The 19,451-nt window shown below is 31.5% G+C and overlaps 1 protein-coding gene across 2 annotated transcripts; it reads right to left on the bottom strand.

Moving 5' to 3' along the window:
• Positions 1 to 235: 235 nt before the first annotated feature.
• Positions 236 to 2,677, bottom strand: LOC131849839 (cilia- and flagella-associated protein 144). 2 transcript variants are annotated; one of them, XM_059199965.1, is made up of 4 exons: positions 2,623 to 2,677; positions 1,772 to 1,899; positions 1,102 to 1,261; positions 236 to 456 (listed from the first exon to the last, which is right to left on the bottom strand). In XM_059199965.1, the coding sequence occupies exons 2-4, from the start codon at positions 1,896 to 1,898 to the stop codon at positions 324 to 326; spliced, it is 420 nt and encodes a 139-aa protein (XP_059055948.1). In that variant the 5' UTR covers position 1,899; positions 2,623 to 2,677; the 3' UTR covers positions 236 to 323. The 2 variants fall into 2 exon arrangements, with proteins under 2 accessions (XP_059055948.1, XP_059055946.1); XM_059199963.1 differs by having other exon boundaries at positions 2,388 to 2,662.
• Positions 2,678 to 19,451: the final 16,774 nt, after the last annotated feature.

The following is a 19,451-nucleotide window of genomic DNA, read 5'->3' as shown; positions in this document are numbered from 1 at the left end:
GCTAGTATTAGAATATGGATTGAGTGATTTACTCAATCCATACTCCAATACTCGCCATTTCGTTATAAAAAGTATTATCTACCAGCTTAGTAGCGTAAAATATATGCTAAATATTCTACCTTTGCGTATTTATACGCAAAGGTAGAATATTTATATTTGCATATTTGGCATATTTAGTTTACAATTTTTTGATACAATATATCTTCGAATATATTTAATAAAATTAGGTATCTCAAAAAATAAAAGTTCCTTCGGACACAGAAAAGAGTTGTTTTATAAAGGCACCCCATTATAAAATATTGTTGTCACATGCAGGTATTATTTTATGACCTATTTTTGGGGTTAGACATAAGGATTATAATTTCCACTTTGGTGTGAGTGCTCTCTCTCTTCGGATGGTAGAAGCGTCGGTCGTTGCGATCCATTGCAACAAGCGGCATGAAGTTCCAACCGTACCTGTTATGCGACAACCATACGTTTAAAATAAAAGTACCCATAATAAAAATGTACACAACTAAAAAGTCAATTTATGGCGATAAATATATTTAATAAGTTTCCTAAATAACATACGGACCTTCTTTGCAATATAATTTAAGACAAAACTGCATAAATGGCTAGTTTTATAATGTTTCTATTAAATTATAACAGTACCTATATTTATATAAATAAATATACAAATTGAAATATATTCTAAACTACCTACCCGGCTTCGCACAGGTGTACATGTATTATATATATATATATATATATATAGACCTTCCTCTAGATTACTTATCTATTTAAAAAAACCGCTTCAAAATCCGTATAGGAGTATATCAATAAGGATTGGCAACGCACAGTGATTCCGTTTACCACCAGTTCATAGGCTCGATTATCTCCACAATAGTATAAAATACGAAGTTACAAAAATATTAATTATCAATTGAAACCAAAAATAATTTGTTTGGTATTTTAAATTGGTTTTCCAAATATTGTGAAAGAAAATACGTTAATATACAAATGGAATACAATTACAATTTTCAGGCTTCTGAGTATATAATGCACTTGGATATGAGTAAGAAATCGAGAACAGCTTACAAGGAGATAAGACATGATACTCACACTTGATTCTCGGTCGCTGGGGAAGGGTACTTGCTGTGGGGACCCTTAGCTCGGGTCTGTGCCACGTTGCGATGGTAGTTGTCCACCTTTTCCGTTTGTTCCCGTGATTCAGCCTTCAGCTGATCATGAGCGGCGTAAAATTTACCAGTTACAGGAATGGCTTAAAAATTATATTATTTTATAATAATTGTAATAAAATAAAGATGGTTTTGTCTACAATAATATCATAAGAAAAGAACGCGTAGTGTTTTTAGTCTGTGAGGAGATAATCGCCTGAATCACGATATACGAAATATTATTTCAATATTTGAAAACATAACATAAATCATACATAGTATAATTGGATTATGATATAGCTAATCAGAAGTACCACCAGAAGGATTCAAGGAATATTTAAAGTAAAAAGTATTATTAAAAAAAAAAATATTATTAGTATTTTATGAGAAATATTTCTTAGAAAAGTTGTTTTAAATTTAATATCAAACAAGCTAATGATCGCAACAGCCGACTGGATATATATATATATGTACATAAAGACGACCACGGATATCACGTCATCATTTGACGCCCATGATATTACTCATGCATTACCATTAATGAAGATATCGTCGTCTCCTTACTTTATAATTTCATGGTATTTAAAAGTATCTGTTATACTTAATATACTAACATCCGAAGTTAGGTCTGTATATCTTATAGTTGCGGAAGTGTTTCACTTCGCGGTGTATGATCTGATTCAGCATATGAATGTCGATAGGCATTCTCGAACCAAACGTGCATTTGCCCTCGTTTCCCATGCTTAAAATAAAAAATATAATTATTAGTGTAGGTTCCAAGTACAGTGTATTTATGATACTTTATTTTTTTAAGAGTTAAATATGAAGCTATATCTTGCAAAATGGTAACGTTTGTTATAAAAAATACCAACAGGAAGTATGAGATACTGATGCATTTGAAATGTTCTCCAAGGAGCCTGGATGAGGGAGTACGTGAAGGAGTTCCTCACGTCCAATGCAAAGACCTGACTGATATGGAATCAGGGTGAAATCCTAATCAACCTAATGATCTCACACTACATCGAATAGTATATATACAGTTACATTGTATTAAACAGAATATAGTTATCGGTATACCATAGAATTTTAGATTTTTTTATAAGAATCCTATATAACCCGATTATTTAGAAACGAGCGATTTAAAGGATGACACGATGTAAAAACTGTGTTGATAACGTTTCTGTAATTATAGGTGGAAAGTAGTAAGCTTATTTGTAGTTGAAGGTATATTTCTACTCTTGTTCTTCTTTATACATTCAGGCCAAGACTTTTATAGAGTAGTACAGAGTTCTATTGAACTCTGTTTTGACATAGGTGCTTCTCCTCGTTCAAACATTTTCGCAACTCATCAAGAATACACGAAAGTTTTCAAGATTATTTGATTTCTTCCTTAGTTCATATAGTTCTTGCTGTTTTACTAATTATATTATGATTATTAATAGGTAGAAGTACTGTACATTGGTACCTTTTAATATATGTAAAAATTCATAAAAGTAAAATGACTGTTAAAATTTGTATTTATATCAAATGTCAATAGTACGGAAAATAATAAAGTTGCATTCAGTTAAATAATATTATCGAAGTTTTGACTGGGCATGATTGATTCTTATCTCTCGCATACATGAATGGCCAAATGTGTATTTATTTGTTTAGATAGAATTTTAATCACTAACTATGAAAAATTTGAACATCGTAACCATAATTTTTGTAATTAATATTCAAGGGAAAAGTAATAAAACATCGGTGCGTTCAAATAAAAAAATACTTAGGTACTTAGCTACATTATTTTGTACGGAGACAATATCTTTTTAAATATGTATACCGAAGATGTATGTATATACCTAATATATATAAGTATATATAACTGAAAAAAATAGTAACTCTACTCATAGTTTCAATCAACTGAAGATCAACAGGTGGGGATGCTAATTTTAATGGGTCGGTTAACCGAGTTAGGATCTCACCAGCTTCCACAGGCTCCTACTAAATTAATCTGAGATGGGCTACATTATTAGATGCACTGCAGTCCTCTATACATATCTGAGATATATAGTGTAATTCCTTTAAGGAATTAAGTTAGGGGAAATGTAGTACTCTCTCTACTAACACAGAATAGTATTGACATTTCTTTACGATTGAAATAAAACTATGTGCCATCTAAAAATGATGTCATACATAATACAAAAAAAAAAGAAAAGTAAACATTTCGACTTTTAATACTAAAATAGAAATGTTATACTATAAAATCTAGGATTGCTTAACATGGGACTAGATAATGGCGCTGTGAGAATTAAAAAAAAATGGGTTGGGTTATATAAAAAAAAATGTATGATAAAACCACAATATTCAAAACAATTCAAATCATTTTACAAAGCACTCGATCAGAAAAAATCTAATAAATGAAATGTCCTTTGGAGGAACATCCCTGAACTGAATTTAAAACCTTGATCGTTGCCGCTATATCTGCCATTCTTCACGCTTCGAATACGCGCATGAGCCACATTAACCTGCATACATATTCACAAGCGTAACGATAAGCGATAGCGGTTAGTTGGGAATACGAATATATTTTAGTCTCTGTATGTAAAATATTAAAAACTAATAGTATATTTATTTATAATTGCCTTTAGTTTACTTGTTTTTTTTAGTCTTTTGTATTTTTTGGTTCAATTATATCTAGTTATGATCTATCATTAGCCTCTATCACTAACAGATTTGTAATATCATTAGTCTGTAAAGCCGTCAGTCTTGAAAAGTAGTAATAAAATTAATATACTATATACTAATTAGTAAGATCTGATACGCACATTTTCCGCTCTGTTTATTAAAAGATAAAAAAAGGGTGAATTATATTACCAATCCAAAACACTAATACAATTTTCCTAATGGAACATAAATCGAAATTAGGTACAAAATCAAATTCATGGATATATGTACTATATTGTATCGGTAAAACCAAGAAATAGCAAAATAGAAACAACGTTAATTCTAAAATATGTATAATTACAATAAAATAATAAATACTCGTTATTAGTAATCCGCTCCTCCCGTGTCCATGATGTAATCCTAACAAAAATTCCAATCGCCTACCGCTCCAGCCGATATTGCGGGTATCCGCGAAATCGACGCGCAGCGAGACAACTATTTCATAAGACGTATAATTGAAATAGCCGCGTAATACCCCCTCGCCCCTCACCCTGTCTCATGCCCACTGATAAGGGTGTCGGGTGCAACGCGGTTGGGAAGCTGCTGTTGGAACTCTCCATTGTTTTTTACTTCGCGCTACTGTTATGCTGTTGACCACAGCTTCACCGGACGATAGGGGGTGAGTGCAGATGGCACTCCAAAGCCGCGGAGGGACTTATGGCGCGGCTGGAGGTCAACTCCCGTCTGATCAGGAACTATATCTATATAAATATAATATCTCATGACAATTTACACAGCGCTATTTAGTCCTAATAAAATAATATACTTATTATACATAGAAAAACACTTAGACCGATACAAACAATCATACCCATTGGTATTCACCAATGGTTGTACCATGCAAGGAATCGAACTCTCGACCATCAGAAGTAAAGCGGTATACTATACCGCTGGACCACCATATAATTGTGTAATAATAGTTTCATATCCTTACCACTTTTCATGACGACTAGCCGCTTACAGACGAGACAGAGACGGCCTATAGTTCATCTATAAAACGTCATCCGTCAATAGCCATATACAGCCTTATTCCATATACAATTTTTCTTACGATTCGGGAGATCTCTATGTGATGAAAACACGAACAATTTTTTAATATTCAATGTGATACTTCAATGCAAAACAATAATGGGATATATCAATAAACATCGAATATAAAAATAATTGTACTAAAATTATAAATTTTATACATTAGGAATATAAAAGGACTTTGCGGCGCCTGGCTTACACTTTGAATAGATTGAAGTTATAGAAATAAACGCGGCGTCTGAACCGCACTCTAGACAACGCGCGAAACGAGAGCAATCCTGAAGTAGTTGAGGGCTGGATTCCTCAATCTTGGGGACAGGGGAGGGTCGGCGGGAGGCACGTGACAATAGTCCGCCTGCTTAATGACTGCCACCGGTAAATGAAGGGACAGGTGCGATGCAATCTGCAGGGTATTATCTGGGACTAGATTCAATACTCTACAGCTTAATGCTTTCTGGAATAACCGCCTTGTGTACAAACTAAAACCGACTAGCTTTATGTATTCAGGTGATATGTAAATTATATTGTATATTCGAAAGAATAGAGTTTAATATATTTTTTTTTATATAACACAGGGGACAAACGAGCTTGCGGCTCACCTGATGGTAAGTGATTACCGCGCCCATGATACCGCCCATGAGCACCCGCAACACCAGGGGATTTGCAAGTACGTTGTCGGCCTTTTAAAAAGGAATAAGCTCTTTTCTTGAAGGTTTCAATATCGTAATGTAATTTCATAATGTAGTTGTGCGTGGCAAAAAGTTTCTAATTTATAGAAAAAATAAATTTACGACATCCTATATATTTTATTTAAAATCAATTTCAGTAAAATTTAATTACGAGTCACAAATAAATTAAGTAAAAAAGTAATTTTCGTTCACGCTGTAATATCTTTATCATGGATTATGGTTAGATCTTAATACAAAATGTAATACTCAATAACCTATACTAATATTGTAATGATATAAAGTTTGTGAGTTGGCAAGTTCTCGGTAATCTCCGGTATAACCGATACTCATAGCCCATTTACAGAGTAAGAGTTAAAGCTATAGGAGAAGGCTATACGACTAATAGGCTGGCATTGTAATGAGAATTTTTGCAAAAACCGGTACAAAGTGCCTATTATCACACCCCTATCCGTATAAATAAATCCATCTTTTATTTTAGTTAGTCATTCTTCGGTAATGGTAAGATTAATAATAAATTACATAAACTGAACAAATACAATTTCCTTTAAATTTAATGTTTAATTATTGCATTAGTTATAATGTATAATTTATTACCCCGCACAAATTTAGATATGAAATTTCGTTTCAGTGTTTGTGAAATATAACTATTTCATGATAAATCAGTGGGGAAACAAATTGTTATTACAATTAGATGATAGAAGTAACAATTTAGGTAATTTAAACAGGCTTTTGGCGCGAATTCGTCTTGATGTCCGTCATTATTCACGAGTTTGTCCTTTGTTCGCTTTAATAGGTTCAGGAAACACAAAGTCGACCCCATCCAGGAGAAGACCAAGGAAATCCTTATCTTTAAACTTTCCGCCTTAAAATTTGTGGTCATTTATTTTTCACTCTAATAAGAAATCCATGCAAATATTATAAAAGTGAAAAACGTGTCTTATTCTCTGACTGTTTGCCCCCTTTTTAAAAACTAAACAGCTAAATGGAGCTTAAGGAAAATAAATGTAAAGCTAATTTTTTATACGTATAATTTGTAAAATAAAAATCGTATATAAGGTAGTTTCGATTACGAGGACTTTTGTTAAGAAATTGATAGTCTATGACTATCAATTTCTTAACAAAACAGACGATGTCTCGAAAATCTAGTATTATAAATAACGAAATTGTGGCAATTATCTAATAATGAAATAAAAAGTAATAACTTTCTGTCTGAATATCAAATTTGCCCTATAAAATCGTTTGTCTATAAACACATCCAAAATTAGGTAGTCTAGTGACCTGAAATTTTATCATAGTATTTAATATATAGCGTAGGCATCCGCTAACAATGACGCCGGAAACTCTATCCAATCTATATAAAAAAAGACACTTTAAAAGTCGAACGTGACACATGATGCTAAAAGTTGAAGTTATCTGGTTTGTAACGAGTTTATTTTTTATTTCTTTTTATGTAATTGGAATAGCGAACTAACTGCTCACCTACCTACATGGCGGCAAGCGGTCTCTGCTGTAGTGACCGCTTCTCATACATATATACAAACATGTACAGCACTACGAACATCACATTATCATGTGACACACGTGATACTCATGCGTTGCCATTTCGAAGGAGTTAGATCATGCCTCTCAATTGTTTAATATTTAAATCCGTTTCTTTAAGGTTGCCTTGAAAAGATTGCTTTCAGCAAAAAGGTCGCTTTATTGTAACTATACATGCGTTGTTTACTAGCTGTGCCCGTGGTTTAATGAAATTTATAGCCTATATCTGATGTATATGCTACATTACAGTAAAGTTTCATAAAATACATTTAGTAGTATTTGCGTGAAAGAGTAACGAATATCCATCCATACTACAAACTAACGCGTTTATAATATTAATAAGATATCTTTTCTTTAATGTATGTTATAAATAAAGTTTATTCTATCTATAATTCAAACATCTAATAGAACTGAAACACATCATGCAAAGCAATTGGCTGGGATCAGTCGCAAAACAACTTGCTACTGGAGACAATTTTTACAAAGTCTATCTAAGTAAAAGTTTGTATGTAGAGATATTAAATTATTTTGCAATTCATCAGTTTTTAATAAATACTTTATGCACAACAAAACAAGTCAACCGTGTGGAGGGTCATATTAATTTCACGTAGCTACAGAAACTGGATTCACAAAAGGTAAAAGTAATTTATCGGTACATACTGGCAGATGTTAGTATGTTCGAAACACTGTGGATGTATTTCAATTTAAACATATTATTAAATAAAACCTTTAATGAGAACGCAAACTACAATTAAAAATATATATGTATAATTATGGAATATAGATTATAGATACTTATTATATATTATTATGTTATTCTTTAGTGGTACAATTATCAACAGTAATAATATAAAGACGATTGATTTATATATTTGTGTATTTCTAATAAACTCAATTCTAATGATAAAATAATATTTCAAATCGGTCAAGTACTTACATTACTTTAGGTCAGTGCAAACAAATATACAATCAAATCTTTTCTCTTTCTTCTTTTACTATATAACAAAGTATGTGATTTTTTTTAATCTATCCCTAGTTTTTCAAATTCTCCATTATAAACTAACATACAAATAATTCTTCCTCGTAATATGAGTATTCACCAGCATAATATGTAAAATGTTCGTAGCGTTGTAGCGTTACTTACGTAGCTTGCTACGCAACATCTACGTGCCGTAGCGTATCCCGCCTGTGGCTCGTAGCGTATTCTACGCTTTTGTGTAGCCAAACGTAGCAAAATTTTAAATCTTATTCTTATCATTACAATGAATAGTTTAAAATTTATATTTTACTGTAACAGATTTTATTCAATATCGAATACATATTTTATTAAAATACATAAAATTTAAAACTAAAATAACTACAGATCTATTTTGATTATTTTCACATTTGTTGTTACAATTAGAGACAATTAATAAAGTCAAATGGGGAACATTTTCACAAATTAAAAAAAAATCCGTAGTGTGGTGTGTAGGAATAGAGGTATTAAATGGGATTCAAATAAAAAAGAAACACTACACTTGGGACGTTAAAATTTAGAGAAAATTAAAGATGATATTTCGTATTTGTTATTATATTGTATAAGCTTATTTGTTATTTTTATAAAATAATCTATGGTTTACCACGTTACGTGAATAACATCTTTAATAAAAAATGTCCTGTTAGACTAATCATGATCAATATAAAGAACCTGTGACCCATGTGAGTAAGAGCTTAGACAATTTTCAAATAAAAAAGAAACATCATAATCCAAGGTACATTCGAAAATTGTTGTATGATTGAGAAAAGAAATACAAAAATTGAAAATCTTACTTTTAAAAATTAAACGTTTGAGATCTTTACTTTCAAGGTTAGTTTAATGATTGAAAATATATTTAAAAATATATTATACACGTAGAAAAGTTTATAATATTATTTTTCATAAATTACATACAACTTTATGAAGCACATCCTCCTTAAGCGCTCTACACAAAGCTCTACGTCTGAACGTTTTCAGTCGCAGATAGTACGTTGGGGTGAATACACGTCTCTAGCTGCGCCAAAACTTTATCGTGACTTCTCTACGTTGTTACATTTGTGATAAAAGAACTGGACTATAAGTGGATTTGAAAACATTTTTAAACAGGACTAAATAATATCAGTTTAGTTATGAATGGTAAGTGTTATATTTCATTAACTTTAGATTAACAGTTTAACTTGTAAAATAAATAACATCTTTAAATTTAATTTATTTAACATTTGATAACAAAAATATCTTCATTTACCATTGAAAACTACATTTATGTTAATGCTAAATATTATTGCTAAATATTAAGACACAAATTATTCAGGTTATGTAAAAATGTTTTTAACTTATGCTTAATTATATTTCTAGTAATATTATCTCGAACTTTAGTGGAGTTAGTTACTTAATAGAGAAGAGACTTAGTTACTTAATAAAGAAATTCCCATTCGCGATTGTTAATTTAATTACCTATCATCATCATATATATATATAATAAAGTAAATATTTAAAATATTTTCCCAAAAAAGCAAGGTCAATAAAAATAGTAGTTTGTAGAATTTTCTTCTGCTTGAACGTTTGTGTTCGTAAATATTCGAAGTATCATTTATTAAATTAATTCATTAAGAATTAAATACGGTTTCTACAGATATATTGTAATAAACATCTGGATAATATGGTTCACAAACTATTATTGTTCCGAATATGAAGTCACCGGTATAGTGAGTATATATATCAAAAAAACAAAAGTGTTAATTGAAATCACATATAATTTACTTAATTAATTTTGTTAAGAATTTTGAATTTTATTACAATTAAAACGCGTAAAAGTGATTAAAAATATTTAAGTATTATTAGATAGCTTTATCATCACTGCTACTCTGTTATTAGTTTGGATATTTCTGCTTTTTTTACTTAGGAATCTTATAACAATTAATTAAATTAATGTACCAAGGCATAACATTTTAGTCTTCTAGTGTCACAGGATAATATGGATACTGATCTCTCCTTCATATACGGAGAAATTTGTACTACGTCTGCACAGATATTTTTCGTGTTATGGTATTCTTATGGGATAGTGAAATTACTACGTACTATGTATATGTATATAGATAATATAGATCCTTGTCATCAAAAATGGGAACACATTAGGTTTTAAATTATGATCTAATCATGCTACGAATACGATTTTCCATCCTGTGGACCGTCAGATTGTTTGCCGTCGGCATGAGTTAAAATCTTGTTCGTATCTGTACCGAATCTACATTCTTCTTCTTTAAGGAGAGTATGTAGTGAAATAAGAGTTTCCTAACTGAGTGAATAATCTGCTAACGTATACATTTATACCTATTTCTGAATGCAGTTCAGTTGTTTTTACTATCTGAATAATAACAACAATAATATTAAAATAGTAGAAATATTATACTACGGCCTCGGTGGTCTAACGGTTTAGCACTTTGCTTTACTTTCTACGGTCGCGAGTTCGATTCCTCGCAAGGTGCAAACATTTATAATCATGAGTATGACAGTTTGCATCTGTCTGGATATTTTCTATGTATTTACCAAAAACAAAAATCGAAGTATTTATATCAATTGTCTAGTACCCACAACACAGGCTCTGCTTACCGTGGGACTAGACGGCTCAGTGTTAATTGTCCCAGGTTATTATTGTATATTAATAATACATAAATTGAATATTAATCGTATTGAAAATCTATAGATGTATGATGAGATTTGCTATGAGATCTGCGTTGAACTTCAGAAACAATTTAAAAAGATAAAGGATCAAATTAAAAAGTTAGAAAACTTTTTCTTGATGGGACAAAATGTCGATAAAAAATTATAGATACCTTGTTACTCTAAGTTAATAAAGATTGGATGGTATATGTTACCTACTTAGGTAACATGTACCATCCATTTTATGATCACAAATGAAGAAAAAATTTAAAGTAAATATATAAGTTGATACATAAAATATACAACAAAAATAATTTTATTTACATTTCTTTTTTAATTCCTATTCTTTCTTCCTTTTATTCGCAATAGAATGGACAAAATGATGGGGAATTTCTTGATTCCATCAGAGTCTCACATTTAACAACAACAGTACTAATTTTAAATGTATGGATTATACTTTTCATACCACAACCAATGTGTCTAGTACAAGAAACTTGGCCGATGCTCTTATCAAATAAATATTATAAAATTTTACTACTTTAATCATTTTGTGTGAATGTAAACTATCAAATTGCAGAAAATCATGAGAAGTTTGTACATTAGAGGTTAATCCGCTTATCTCACCCTTTCACCAAAACATCTTACAAACCGAGGTGCTTGGCGGCATAAGTAGATGAATCTCTATCTCATCTTGACCCACGACGACAATTTTGTATAATTAATTAGGAAAATCGCAGGATCTTACTACGTTTTATCTATTTTATTGGGTTCCCTACATTAAGATATCGTGATTTTTCCTAATTATAAATATTGGCGCGTCATATTTAGATCAGTATATAACTTTGCACAAAGTCTATCTCAGTGCTACGAGTATGTCCATTACCACTCGGAAGACTAAGTGTATGGTAAATTTAATTGCGATCGACTGAGTTCAAACGTCAGACTGTAACAAATGCTACATTCGTGACTCAATTATCCCCAGGATATGATATACATTGATAGTCATGTCAAAGACAAAGCTTTGTCATTATTCAGCATTTTATCACCCTTGAGAAACCTATAATCTAGGAGTATTCAGCCGCCATATATATGTACAATGCTTTCTAGGCTCTTCTTTTTAGTCGACTAACTATTCGCACCGCAAACTTTTCCTACGAGAATATTACCACCCACAGTTGAATGGTAAATAAAGCTAGTAAAAATAACTTATATGCAGTTATAAGGAAATTGCGATATACAAATTCCCAGAGTAGAATAGGACTAAGATGCAAAAAATAAAATTAAAGGTAAACATTGAATGAATAATTATTCTAGTTGGTTGTTCGGAAAGTAATTTAGATTTTTCATGACAGACGTTTTCTCATGACGAAGATGCACCACGCTCGGGAAGGCCGGTTGAAGTTGATAAAGACACGATACACCGAACCGGCGAATAACATCACTTACAATAACATCCCAAGCCTTTTAAGTGGTCATAAACTGTTAAATTTAACCTCAATCCGATCTCACGTGTTGTTATTCGCCGGTTCGTATCCATCATTGCCTTTATCCGTCTTTATCAGCTTCAACCAGCCTTTTTTTTTTTATAACACAGGGGACAAACGAGCATGCGGCTCACCTGATGGTAAGTGATTACCGCCGCCCATGAGCACCCGCAACACCAGGGGAACTGCAAGTACGTTGTCGGCCTTTTAAAAAGGAATAAGCTCTTTTCTTAAAGGTTTCAATATCGTATCGGTTCGGAAATACCATTGCTGGAAGGTGATTCCATAATGTGGTTGTGCGAGGCAAAAAGTTTCTAGAAAACCGCACTGTGGAAGACCGCCATTCATCCAGATGATCAGGATGGTATTTCAGTTTCTGGCGGGTGGTACGGCGGTGAAACTCAGCAGCTGGTATTAATCCGAACAATTCCTCAGAACACTCCCCGTGATATATGCGGTAGAAAATGCACAGAGATGCAATATCACGCCGCAAAGCCAATGGGTCGAGTCTGTCACATAGACGTTGATTACCAATGATTCTGGCTGCTCGGTTCTGAATCAGCCTTTCCAAGCGTGGTGCATTTTCGACATCAAAGTTGCCGAATCGAAATTTAGCGAACCAATTCTGGCACAGGCGTTAACAATACGCCTGTGCCAGAAACACACCTTCTACATACACATCGGTCAATTTCTTCCTGGTTTGAACAGCATTTTTGCCCCTTCTGTAGTAGAACAGTAAGATATGTCGAAAACGAGGCAGCATTTTCAACAGATCTTACTGTTCTTCATATTTAAAAGGGCACCAACCAAAAACTACTTACATAGTAGAATTGATTGATATTTTTCACACACAAGCCTTGCTATATGAGCTCTCTAACCATATAAAAATTATACGGCTTAAGTGTGAACTGGGTGCAAAAAATACAATTAAATCCTCTGCCACGAAAAAACGAAATTACTTTCTGTACAACCTAATATATCTGTGTAAATAATATTAATCATAACCCTGAATATTGCACACAGCGCCATCTAGTCTCAAGCTAAGAAAATTTGTGTAATGGGTGCTAGATAAATATTATAAATAGTTGGATATTGTTTTTGTAAATACATACTTAATATACGTAGAAAAAACTCAGCCCGATATAAACAATTATAGTCATGAATTATAATAGAACCTTCATAATGTTAAAACTTATAATTTAAATAAATTATGAACCAATTTTGACTATTGAACGATTGGAGTAATTAGTCTTTTGTGTAAATTAATTGATTATTATTATGTATTTATTATGTTTAATATTTTATAAATGATAAATTAATAAGACCGATTAAAAAATATAAAAAAAAAAATATTGTTAATAAAAAAGTATTTATGGGTGATAGTGAATTTATAAATACATCAAGAAATCCTGAATAAGTATTACTTTATTGATACAATATCTTATTTTCTAATATCATACTGTAAAAGGAGCAATGAACGTCGTTATAAACAAAACATCCTCGTCGATCGTTAGATGTACCTACTTTTCTAATAACCGTATCGGATTTTCTGGAAAATAAAATGTTAAAACAGAACGGAAATTAATACGAACTGTCGGAAGTGTCAGTGGGTTTCAAACAGCTTGTATACAAATTAGTTTATATTGCGCATTTACACAATTTTTGAAGACGTAAATTATTATTTACTAGATGTATATCGCAACTTTGGCTCTTTAACAACTTATCATTTACGGCCTCGATGTTCTAACGATTTAGGGTTTCGCTTTATTTCCTACTATCTGACCTGCGCAATTTCCTCTACATAACACTTATATGACATTTACCATTATATTTCACCCAAATTACATAATATCTTTTAAAATTATAGCCTATGTGTTATTCTAATGTATAATCTATATCGCTATAAAGTTTCATCAAAATGCGTACAGTAGTTTTTGCGTGAAAGAGTAACAAACATCCATCCATACTCATAAACTTTCGCGTTAATAATATTAGTAAGATGGTTCGATTCCTCGCACAGAACAAACATTTGTATTCATGGATATGATTGGTTCTATGGTTCTGGGTGTTTTATCTGTATATTATTTAGGTATTTAAAAAAAAATGTGTCTAAGTATTTATATCAATTATCTAGTACCCATAACACAAGATCTTATATTGAGGCCAGATGTCACTGTGTGAATTGTTAAGGGATATTCACATTATTATTTTTTGATGGAAATAATTTGATGATTCCCTTTAATGAACTACCTGCCTAGGTTTTCTAGAGAGGTAGGTTGTCTATTTTTCAAGAACGGTTATAAGATTTCTTTAGGGCCGGCAACGCGCACGTGACCCCTCTGGTTTTTCAGGCGTCCATAGGCTACGACAACCGTTTACCATCAGATGTACCCTATAATTAAAGAATACCTGGTTTACATTTCGTCTTTTGTATTCGGTTTTGGCATGTAACGTCTCGTAATTGTGTCTTTGTCGATTACTAATAGTTTATAGTCATATTTAGAAAAGAAACTTATTTAAAAACCCTCTTTTTAAAGATAGGAACATAACATGTTCTGTTTTAACAATAACGTAAGTAGTTGTTCAATCCTCTTAACTCAGATACAAGTAAGCTATCTTAGCTTACTAACAATCCTGATAAGCTTTTCAAGTCGGCAAATACAGTTACGGTATTTCTGAAAACATATAAATCTTTGTTTCAATAACTAACGTTTGTTACTCGTGAGGTTTGTTCTGTTTGAGTTACGGCTACTGATTAAATTATTTCCTTTTAAAACGCAGTCATCATATGCTGGTACTACATTATCACTAATTGAATTTAAAAATATATCTATATTTTTGTAATCATGTACAAGTTGATTAGATAATAATAAGAGTTGAGTTTGTCGTTAGTTCTTAGCCTGAAAGCACTCCGAACTGATTATGATTTCACGTATCATAAAAGTCTGTAATAGATCTACATGAATAAAGATGTTTTGCTTTGATTGATTTAAATATTTTATGGTAATTATGAATTTATTGTACAATTTTCTTAGGGGTTAATTTATTTTCAGCATTCATTATGTGTCGATAGTCCTGAGAACGATAATTCCCTGAATATGAGATTATAATATAAATATATATATATATTATTACTTGTCAATCAGAGAAAAGTGTACGAGGCAAAACATCTTAATACTCCAAAATGGCAAATCAAGAGTGGTATCACGAGTGGCACATGATAACGTGATGTCTACATATAGTACTGTTCATGTATATAGGCGACGGTTGCATGTGGTCCGTCAGTATCTTTGCAATTCCAATTATATAAAAAATGTTTACAATCTTGATAGTTATAATACATTGCAATTGCATAAAGTACAAATGCATTTATCTTTGCAAACATCCGCGGTTATAATATTCAGTTAGATAGCACAAAAAAGGCATCTGCATAACTTACTTATACCATACCAACACTCATAATGAACTAAGTAATAATCTAAGTAGGAATAATATTTGTATAAAACGATCTACACTGCTCTTAAATGGAATTCAATTGAATTTTCTAAAAGCACTTGGTGCAAATTTATAGCTTTGAATACTACGATTCTGTTTGTAATATTGTGTACTGAATTCTATTAAAGTTTAGGAATTAGTATGCATTTTATTAAAGATTTAGCTGTACCCGCGGATTTACCCACGTGAAATTTATATTCTGATGTATAAGCTATGTTAGTGAAAAGTTTAATAAATTCCGTTCAGTAGTTCTTGCGTGAAAGGGTAACAAATATTCATCCATCCATCCTCACTTACAAACATTAACATTACAAACTTTATAATATTAGTACGATTATATTACAAACTATATATTATATACAAATTTGTAAAATTTGTATGGATTTGCCATACAAAATGTATAAATATGGTAGTGTTGAATGGATCTTAGTTACGTTTGACTCTATCTTCATATAGATTGTGTAAAAAGGATGTAAAAGCACTATCTTTTATCTCAAAAAAGCAGATAAAGTTATGGGTAACAGCTCGTTGATTGTACTCAAATATGGATGGATGGATGATGGATTTTATATGTTGTTTAAAAGAAAATCGATTTGTTGCGATAAAATTAGTAGGGGCAAATGCAGGAGTGAAAGTTTTTGATTAAAAAAAGAATGATCAGAATCTGTTCAGAATTGGGTAAGTTTTATAACTTTCCCAATTCTGAATAGATTTACGTAATGTATCTTATATGAATAAACTCAGTACTTCCTACGGCACTGTTTAGATAAACTGAAGAACATCTTTCTTTTTATTTAACTGTATTCCTAACTAGCTATTCACCTTGTCTTTGTACGGAAGCACTATTGAAAAGAATTAGTCTGTTTGTGTGTAAGCAATTGAACAACTAAACAGCAACGTATTAGATCTATTGCATATTTTATACTTTAAAAATATAGCCCTGGTATTTATGTTCCTTGTTTCGACAAATAGGTACAGTACACAACAAAAAAAAAAAATTCTAATAAGTACATAGGTGCAGTAATTCAGAATGTGACAATTCTATAATTTATTTTTATTACTAACTGTGCTCACGGTTTCATCCGCATGCAATTTATAGTCTACTAGTTGTTCCCGCGACTTCGTTCACGTGGAATTTAACTATATTTTTAAAAATAAAAGTAGCCTAAGTCACTCCTTATCTTATCAGCTACATGCCAAAAGTCCCGTCAAAATCGGTCCGGCCATTTCAGAGATTAGCTGGAACAAACAGACAGACAGACAGAAAGACAAAAATTTTTTAAATGTTAATTTGATGTATGTACCGTATTTATATTCATATGCATGTAATAAAAAACAGTTATTTCAATATTACACATTAACAAACACTCTAATTTTATTTATATGTGTAGATGTGTTATTTTGATGTATAAGATAAGATTATTGTAAAGTTTCTTCAAAATCCGTTCAGTGGTTTTAGCGTGAAAGAATAACAAACATCGATCTACCCATCCATTCTCACAAACATACGCGTTTATATTAGTAAAAAGAAGGTATTTTTTAATATATCAGAACCGAGAATTATTATTTAACAAAACGTAACGGTATGGAATCCTCTAGATGAAAGTTCCACTTAAGTTAATTAAAAAAGGTTTTAATTAATAAAAACGCTTGCTTGTATTATTCTTAATATATAGTTACGTTTACATGGTCAGAGTAATTAGGGACATTGGTCTCTCACCAAAAACTAGTGTCATTAAATCATTAAATATTTAACAAGGACAAAATAATCGGTTAGTTGTTTTTATCTTGGTGTATTCTAAATTAGTCGCGTATTGTGAACCAATATTTTTCCTTACATATTTATAATATTATTTATTTTATGTAATTCAAATTAAGAATCATATATATATATATATATATATATATATATATATAGCACTACGGACGTCACATTGTCATGTAAGACTCGTACTGCTCATGCGTTGCCATTCCAGAAATCTAAGATCTTATGTTACTATACCCTATAATTTTACTATTGTAAATGTTATTATACCCTTCGACCGAAACACATTTTACAAAGCAAGCTGCTTGTTGGAGAATTAATTAGGTAGAGGTGCCCATGCAGACAATATTGTTCAATGTCTACCTATTATTATGTTAAACAATTTCATACTAATTATCGAATTTCCAATATTTATTTGAAAACTAATGTTACTGAAGAGTCTGTTGATTTTTTCTGTACTTGAATTAATAAAACGTGAGATATTGTTTTTCTCTTATTCATGTAACTAGCCGATTCTTGGTGATAAAAAAAAATTAATAGAAAAATCACTTAATACGAACATCACTAAGTACGAATCGGTCGCGCCTTAGCTACGAGTATGTTGTAATATCTCTTTGACTATTTGTCCAAATTATATGCAGTAAAAAAAAAATTTTTTTTGGAACTTGATGCGATAAATTTATTTAATTGGATAAAAATACTTAATTATTATAATATGAGCAATAAACAGACCTACCAATTTAAATAATTTACTTAATTAAAAAAAAAAGAAGTCACCTAAATATATATAAATTAGTAGTTATTCAATTTTATGTTGATACCAATTCTTCTAAGAAATTGCTTATGCAAATAAGACCTTTTCCATTCCACTTTTTAATTTACTATCATAATGTCTGTTTGTTATCAGTGAGCAATAAAGAGTTATTATTATTATATGTACCTTTTACCATCGCACTGCTCGCCATCGTCAGGCAATTCATCCCCACACGCTGGGATCTAAGTGGTCTCGGACAGTGCGGTTTTAGAGGAGCTTTCTCGCGCGCTCACTTAGATTCTGGCATGAACTACCTGCCGAGGTTTTCTCTAGTACTAGTATATTAAGGTTTTTAAACATCGTGACATCCCTGTTTTTTCAGGCGTCCAAAGGCTACAGTAAACATTTAGAATGGGCTGTAAGCTTGACTAACACCATGGTGGTATAAAAAATATATAATTATTTAATGCCCCTGTACCTTATAATTTCACGGTCTTATCTTTCTCTTCAACCGAAATATATCTTACAAAGCAAGATGCTCAGCGGCTGAATTACCTACATGCAGAAGACTTCTGAACAAGACTACCTCAATAAATTTCATTTATTTATGCTCTTTAAAAACTGTACTAATCTATAACTAACAACATTAGCTGTTGCCTTGCCGGTATCTGCTGTGTCATATCCGTTACTAATGATGTATGCAGCGCCCTTGACTCCACAGTTCTGCATTACCTGACCTTTTACATCCAGAAGTAGACTGCTGACTTACTTATGTAATGTAATAATTGTATACAACAAATGTTTGAATATTTTTTTATTTTACTAAAGATATGAAATATTTTTTTGCTCTTAATAAATAAATGACCCTGGGCAATTAACGCAGCGCCATCTAATCCCACGATAAGTAGATCTTGTGTTACGGGGTCTAGACAACTGATATATTTTTTTTAAGAACATAATATGCATTGAAATCTTCCAGACCGATACAAACCATCATACTCATTAATACGATTGAACTGTGCAAGGAATCGAACCCGCGACCATCGAAAGTGAAGCGGTAACGTTTGCCAGGTCATTAGTAATTATATAATGGACACTATCTTTATAACCCACTAGCAACCTATCCCGGCTTCGCACGGGCCTAATATTTGTTTAAT

Source organism: Achroia grisella, unplaced genomic scaffold (assembly GCF_030625045.1).
Source record: "Achroia grisella isolate CSIRO2021 unplaced genomic scaffold, CSIRO_AGI_Agris_v1 utg660, whole genome shotgun sequence".
In the NCBI taxonomy this organism is placed as follows: domain Eukaryota; kingdom Metazoa; phylum Arthropoda; class Insecta; order Lepidoptera; family Pyralidae; genus Achroia; species Achroia grisella.
Note: the sequence above shows the minus strand (reverse complement) of the source record. Positions and strands in the feature narration are given on the sequence as shown.

Coding starts and splice junctions, on each gene's coding strand:
- LOC131849839 (XM_059199965.1), bottom strand. CDS start 1,898: ATGGGAAACGAGGGCAAATGCACGTTTGGTTCGAGAATGCCTATCGAC. Junction 1,262..1,771: donor ATACAGACCTAACTTCGGAT/GTTAGTATATTA, acceptor ATAATTTTTAAG/CCATTCCTGTAACTGGTAAA. Junction 457..1,101: donor CCAGCGACCGAGAATCAAGT/GTGAGTATCATG, acceptor GTCGCATAACAG/GTACGGTTGGAACTTCATGC.